Source organism: Aplysia californica, unplaced genomic scaffold, assembly GCF_000002075.1.
Source record: "Aplysia californica isolate F4 #8 unplaced genomic scaffold, AplCal3.0 scaffold00011, whole genome shotgun sequence".
Taxonomy (NCBI): Eukaryota; Metazoa; Mollusca; class Gastropoda; order Aplysiida; family Aplysiidae; genus Aplysia; species Aplysia californica.
The window spans coordinates 2,674,098-2,682,122 of NW_004797281.1; the positions used below are offsets into that span (position 1 = coordinate 2,674,098).

An 8,025-nucleotide genomic window follows, 5' to 3' on the forward strand; every position below is an offset into this window, starting at 1 on the left:
TAATAATAATAATAATAATAATAGATACCATTTGTATAGCGCAAATCCCCGCTCAACAGCAAGCTCTATGGGCTTCACAATCTATACTATTACCCCAGCAGACCTGAGAGCATTCTGAAACAACCTCGACTTCCTGGGAAGTATAGTGCAAGCGGCCATTTATAGGCGCTCAAACTCTAACATACTGACAAGATCTTTCGCTGCCTATGGCCTGGTACCCACCTGGGTGAAGTGATGAAAATTCGTGTAAAATGCCTTTCCCAAGGACTCCAAGGACACAACGTCGGGCCTGCTCCTCGATTACTAGTCCGGTGCCTAACCCCGGACCTGCGTTCTAGGTCAAGTAAATTCCTAATCGTGTGTCAAAGTTTACTTTTACCAGTATTTCAGAGAGATTTTTTAGAATTTAAATTAGCGAATTTGGATAATTTGTAAGCGATTTGGATAAGAGGGGAGGTGTAGAGTTATAACAAATGGGTATAAGGCTTTACTTTGGCAGTGTTTTTTTTTCTTACTTTATTTATCCCATAGTCTAGATAACCTTTGGGGCATCAAGGATGATCGGGCAACCACTTTTCTATATCCTTCTCTTTTTTCAGTCTTTCGAAGGGCTTCATCTAATTTAAAAGCTGTCCGCTTCGTTGTGCTGTCTTCCCATCTCTTTTCCTGTCTGTCTGCCTTTCCTTTTTTCTTCCTGTACAATGTCCTGTAGGATCACCTTGGCGAGTCCTGTTGATCTTAGTTATGTGCGTATAAGTGGCAACTTACCAAGCCAAATTAAGCTTAGGCCTTTGTTTTATTTTAGTCTGAACGTAATAATTAATAGTCTTTGTACTATTGTACGAGCGTACCCGTGAACACGAATGCATGATTGTAGGGAAAATGTTAGCCTGGACAAAGTTTCTGAACTAAATGGTTTTTTCAGCTCCTGTCAAATGGCAGTATGCACTGTATGCTCCCGAAGAAGCTGAGATTGTTTCAGAATGCCGTCAGGTCTGCTTGGGTAATGATATTATAGATAGTGAAGCACATACAGCTTGCTGTTCAGCAGGAATTTGCACTACACAGATGCTATTTATTATTAATATTATCCCCAAAAAAATTTCACATCAATTTCGGGTGAACGTAATTCAATTACAGGTATATCTCTTGTTTTTTTTTGAAAACCTGAAACAGAATGAAAAGTTTAGATACAGGTGTGTGCTTGGAGGGGCGCAATAGCCGTTTGCCGTAGAATATTATGAATGCTATAAGATTGAAAGAGGAGACAAAGGAGACGCTATGCATTCGCAGAACTAGCGGAGAGAGAAGTGACTGTAATAAAATGAGGGGTTGAGAGAGAGAGAGAGAGAGAGAGAGAGAGAGAGAGAGAGAGAGAGAGAGAGAGAGAGAGAGAGAGAGTAAGAGAGAGAGATTGAGAGAAGGGTAGTTAAGGAGAAAGAAAAGAGGAGGGACAGGAGAGAGAGAGAGAGAGAGAGAGAGAGAGAGAGAGAGAGAGAGAGGGAGAGAGAGAGAGAGAGAGAGAGAGAGAGAGAGAGAGAGAGAAGAGAGGGAAAGAGACAAGTATGCACTCCACCTCCCCACCCTCCCTTCTTCCAATTTTCTGTCCCTCACACCCCCCCCCCCCCTTTTCCCGTAATCATTTCTGAGGTGAAGGACAAAAGAATAATATCTTATTCATAGAATTCACCGATAGCGCTTGGGTGGTGCAGCGATCGCCTTGATAGGGTGGGGGTGGACACTGGTTGTGGTAGGGGGGGAGGGGAGGGGTGTTGGGGTGTTGGGGTGTGGGAGTTGGGGTAGTGCTGGGCACTGAGTCGCTTTAGCAAAATCCGGATATTGTATTAGTGCACCTCTTCGGTAAATAATATGTTATAAACCGCTTCGGCAAATGGGTTAGAACCACTTCGACAAACGGGTTTGCAATCGCTTCAACAAATGGGTGCACCCACTTCGTCAAACGGGTCAGGAAAGAGAGTTAAGAGTCTGAATTCGGATAATGTTTTATTGAGAATTATCCGGTTGTCCTTATACATTATTCGGATTTTGCCCACCTCCAAGTAGGGGTGTACACTATATATGGGTATGGGGTGGTGGGGAGGGGAGAACGGGGGTGAGAGGAGGATAATGCCCTTTACAGTTCCACTCATCTAATTATTTTCACCGTGCCCTTTCTGTAAAGATCTTTGCTCGTAGAGTACACATCGAACTCATAGTCTGTTGTTGTAAATGTGAACTCAGGCAGTATGAATGCGCCTTTAACTCAGTTGTCATCTTGCTCAGCATGCGATGTGAATGACCTGTTTGAATTCCCGTTTGAGAGCTTGGGCCGTTTGGGGACGTTTTCAAGGCTCTGATCCTACTTGGCATTATTTATCGGAGATGGACGTTACTTTAGGAGGCCTCGCCTCTCGAGTGTTCTTGCAGTGTTGAAAGTGGCTTTTCATGCACACTGTGCTGCACACTAAATATTCGTTTGTTTAAATAATGTATGGCTACCAAAATTTGAGGACAAAGCAAAGGGTAAGAAAGTTGTTTCTCCTTCTCTTGCTTACCCTTATAGAGCTCAGGGCGCAACTGATTGTAAGATATTCCTTTTTTTTAAAGTAGAGGTTTTACGGCGCTCGCAACTGCATAAGGTCATACGAGCACCAGAAGATTAGAGATGTTACAAAAGAGTAGCAAACATAAAAAAGAAGGAGGGTAGATAAGGACCATAGATGTTTGATAGGAAAGTAGGAGCAAAACCACACCAGAACACCCGCCAACCACCCACTAAATGAGATATTCATCTCCCAGAATATTTTATCTACATTGTTTATGTCATAGCATTCAAAGGTTAACGGTTGTCCATAGTATACTAGTAACTAATAGATATAGGTCTGTAAAATCCTTTTTTCTTTTTAGCGCTAAATGATGACGTGTTATTTCTTCAAACTGAACAGACATGAGAAATACATGATATAGATCTAGGCTATTAACACACAAATATTCAAACGTAATGAATTTCAATAAAATAAGCATAAACCTAGTTATTACAATGGAAAAATGATGGATTTAGTGTATGGAAGGCATGCTATCCAATGTGATAGCTTCATCCATTTCGTAAAAGTCTTTTCGCCTTTGTGGTAGAGTACACTGAACTCCTCTACCCGTCTCCCGGCCTGCACGTTACTGCAATTTCTGCCGGTGGCAGTTCATTACCTCCGCCCCCGCTCGGTGAGCAAGGAGAAGGGGAGATAATGAAGTCGTTCAAATCACTTGATTGCTCAGGAGAATTATTCCGCTTGTCTCCCCTGAAACTACCCGTACGTCATTTTGGCTGCAGAATTCAGATTGTATGTTAATATTGGGATAACTTGAGTGAAGGTCTCCTGAACGAGTTAGCATACCTTTCGATGTGAAATGAAGGCATATTTAGTGGAATAAAGACAAGCAAACTTGCATAAACGTGTACATATAAACAGACAGACATGCATTCTTGCATACAAGCACGCACGCACGCACGCACATACACACGCACGCACACACGCATGTACGCATGCATGCACGCACGCACGCACACACGCACACACGCACACACACGCACGTATGCACGCACACACACACGCACACAAGCACACGCACACACACACATGCACACACACACGCACACACACATGCACAATCAGGCATACAAAATTGCATTACTTCTGTCTGTCTCTTTTAATACCAGGGTCTAAAGGTGAAGAATTGGTGGGGGGTGGAAAAGCGGCGGGGGGGGGGGGGGGGGGGGGGTCTATGATATATACTATATCAAAATATTGTGTCCCGGGGAATAAAACGGGAGCTGGAGTCCGTGGTCTCGATTAGTCAAAGTATTTACTATCTATTGTACTCAACATCAAAGTATTATGTATTGCAATTTACTGCTCAAACCTGAAGCTACACCGTTGTTTCAGTTGGCATTGTGTTCTACCACTATACCTGTGACCCTAGTTCGATGCCCTAACATGACGTCCTCTAGCTTCGGGTCTTCATCCACCTAGCTCAGTCTTATCGGAGATGGACATTGAATGGGGGTCCCACAGCATAGGTTTCTGTACCCCCCGGGTCGGTGCTACTGACTGAAGTGTCTTTAGGTCATTCCAAAAGGGGAGGGACGGAAAAGTGGGAAGACTTGGAGTGACATCAAGCGACCGGCCTAGGATAGGGAAACGTGGAAAGTGTTTGTTTGTGGCCTATATCCTGATCCAGGATGAGAAAGGCAATGATGGTGAAAGGGGAGGGGAGTGGAGGGGGGGGGGGGGTACTAACATGTTCTTAAGCTCAGTAGAATTGTAAATGGACTGATTCATCAATGTACCTAACTGCAACAGGGAACTGCTACTTTTTCTTTCCTAATCCTTACTATCGTCATTTTTCGTCTACTTCTTTTGTATGTTTGTCACACTCTTGTGATCTGCTTTTTCCGGGGTGCCTTGATAGTAGAAGCAGACTTTGTGCTGTTGAAGCTAAAGAGGTGAGCAGAGTAAGCCTGAGTCCCTATAAGGACTACTCTGTTGACATCCACCCCTTTGCGCACATGTGACCTTACGCAGTTGCGAGCGCCGTAAAACCACTACTAAAACTAAAATAGTACCACGCACCACACCATGCCCAACCACACCACACCATGAGAAGAGTGGAATCAATAATTAGGTGTTTAATAAATTACACAGACCTTTGCTTCATACCACACCAAACTGCACCCCATCAAACCATACCAAGAATGGAATGAATTACGTGTTTATAACCGGCATTGACCTTTTGCACCGCCACCCACAACGGACCTGACTCTTTTCCAGTTCACCCCCACCAACCTCTAGCCACGACCTCTGCCCGGCCATAGCCCCTTTCTGTTCAGTCCTTAGGGACCAGCTGCTTCCAGTTATCTCGCTCTTCACATCACTCGAATAATGGGATTATCCGATTACGCGCTAGTTAGAACAGCCATAGCTGTATATAAAAGTTAAAGGTATCGGTAAATATAATAGAAGTTGCCCAAGACCGCCGTCCATTGTTGAGGGGAACAGCGTTAGCATTCAAAACAATTTGCTACCTAAGAGTTACAAATCTGACATGTTTGCCTCTTTTGAGTTGCTGAGACCACGAGATCAAAAACCAGATGTTCTATCAGCTCTATCAAAATCGAAAATTATTCCGAGTCGTTATCAAGATATTCAAAGAATTCCATTCGAAAAATCTTGGCATGGTGTGAACCTCACTATCTTTGACGTCAAACTTCTCAAAACTAGGTACTGAGCAGATAGAACTTTGCAAATCCGAGGTAGCGAATTGTTACTGAAATGTTGTCCTGTACATGCAAACCCCAGAGTGACAATTTGGCTGGCCAGAGCTAGTGCCACTCGGAGACAAAATTATGTTGGCAGCTTGAAGCTCCTTCCACGGACCGCAGCATTTGTGCGGATGTCAGGCGTCGCCACAGGAAGAACAAGGAAGAAAAGGAATTCTAATACAGGGAAAGAAAATGTAAGGTGTGTCGTTATTGTTGGACATTGATGCTGTTGTTACCGATGATGATGATGCGGATTTAATGATGATGATGATAATGATGATAATGATGGTGATGATGGTGATGATGATGATGATGATGATGATGATGATGATGATGATGATGATGATGATGATGATGATGATGATGATGATGATGATGATCCCAACCAACCATTTCTACCTATGTGTTACATGGACGACATTATCGCCCTGCACAATGGTTGCTCTGAAACAACCCAAATGTTTCTCGCTTATCTCAACAAGGCGCACCACAGCATCAAATTTACTTACTCCAGCCCAGGATCAGGAAAGTCCACTTCTTTCCTGGACCTGCCCGTCCTCTTGTAAATAACCGAATTGAAACAGACCTGTACAAAAAACCTACCGACTCCTATCGTTATCTCCCACCTTCTTCAAACCATCCGAAACATAATCATAGTCTGTTCTGTGGTCTAGATCTATATTGGTGCCCTTAGACTCCGCCGCATTTGTTCCCATGAAAGTTCTTTCAAACAACGGATAGAGGAATTCACAGCTAACCTTCTTCACAGGGGATACCGCAAAAACTTAATAACTCACATTATCGAGAAAGTCAAAATATTGAACCGTACAAACCTTCTGAACTACAAACCCCTTAAGACCAAACAGAAAAGACTATTTTCCGTCACAACTCATCACCAAAAACTACCCAATGTGCATAAAATCCACGGCTAACATAAAAACATTTTGGAAAAATCAAACAAAATTAAAGCCTATTTCCCAGATCCCCCTCTGGTTGCACTTCGACAGCCCCCTAATCTTGGCAACCTCCACATTCGCACTAGAGCAGAAACACCCACGCCCTCACCTCTGATAAACCCATGGTCCCCGCCTCATAATTATTCTTGTCAAAATCCTAGATGCAAAACACGCGCTAACATGAAAGTGACCAACTTTGTAGAAGGCTTCCACTTTAAAAGAAAACTTTCTCTCAGCATCACCTGTGAAACAAAAAACGTAATTTACCTCATATAATGGAAAGTCTGTCCAGCCTAATATGTAGATCAACAAACATCAACACGTCTTCTGCATGGATTCATCTTTCGATGTGAACCTGCATTGGAAACCCTATTTAAATCTAAACCTTCTACTGAAACGCAGTGACGACACCATTTCACTTCGCTCCAGCTGCACGTTCGCTACAACTTTTTGACGGAAGTGCACAATTGCCTTGCTACATCCGGAGATGTCTCCGCTACATCGCGGATCTTGTCTCGCGGTCGGGTTGACCCGGCCGATTGCACTTAATGTAATAATAGCGCAGTCTTCATTTTTTTTAAAAATCGCACTGTCCAGGGACGGTGACACAGTGACACGCTGTTTTTGTTTTGTGTTCAGTTCCGATGAAATCAGGTCAAGATGGAGACAGAATTCATTACGGCTGTCCAGGCTTGCCGGATCCTTTATGGCAAAAGTGAGCCAAATTACAGCAACCTCGTTTTTGGTAACAAGAAATAGGATGACATGGGAAAGGAATTTTTTGGACTTGATGGTATGACTACTTTGTTTTACTTGAAGGTTATTTTGATTACTCTCTCTCTCTCTCTCTCTCTCTCTCTCTCTCTCTCTCTCTCTCTCTCTCTCTCTCTCCCTCCCTCTCTCTCCACACACACACACACACACATACACACACACACTCACACACACACACTCACACACACACACAGACACACACACATACACACACACACACACACACACACACACACACACACAGATTTACATCCATTCTCTTTTATGTACCGTACCAGTACAATTTTATTTTAATTAAAGCACATTATATCTTGCCATGGCTGTCGACCAGCATCAAAAAGAAAATAGTTCATCTGTATCTCTCTGATTTCAATAGCTTTGGATGGTGTTCTACGTGTCTCTCTCTGGACATCAACCAATTAAATGCTACCATCTTCCTGTTGGGTCACTGTGTCCTCTTGTATTGATACAATTGGTCGCTAAACAGCAGGCTAAACCAGATTTCGGGGGTTTCCAGAAATTTTGACCTTCACCAAAAGTGGGTATTGCTCTACCTACAGGAGAGGTTTAGTTTCATTGGTGTGTATATTTGTTTGGTTAAAGAGAAAACTCCTTGTCCTTTAAAGAAACTGAACAAGGGGCAAAAACTTTACTCTCGATTTTCTCGAAACACATCGTAATTCGGGATAGCCCCCCTTGTGCTTAAAAGCGACCAATTCTTCTTGCAGGCTCTTCAATAATCACAAACTTATGCAAGACGGTGATTGCCTTCACAATAAAATAAAAAAAATAAATAAATAATTACACTTTTATTTGTCCCAGAAGGGCACTTTGTTTTACAATGGCAAACATACATACATAAATACATAATTATAAATACGTACATATATAAAGACATGCATGCATAAATACATACATAAATACACACTATTACACAAATATAGACCAGTTTACAAACAATGCCACTGTCGGTCGCCA

General features: G+C 42.8%; 1 protein-coding gene across 1 annotated transcript in view; it reads right to left on the reverse strand.

Annotated features, from left to right (window-relative positions):
- Window positions 1–7,133, reverse strand: part of LOC101861091 (acetylserotonin O-methyltransferase) — a gene marked incomplete in the record, with an annotated part of 60,181 nt that extends 53,048 nt beyond the window's left edge. Inside the window, 1 exon segment of the mRNA XM_013083690.2 lies at window positions 6,541–7,133. Coding sequence (XP_012939144.1) covers window positions 6,541–6,545 — 5 coding nt within the window.
- Window positions 7,134–8,025: the final 892 nt, after the last annotated feature.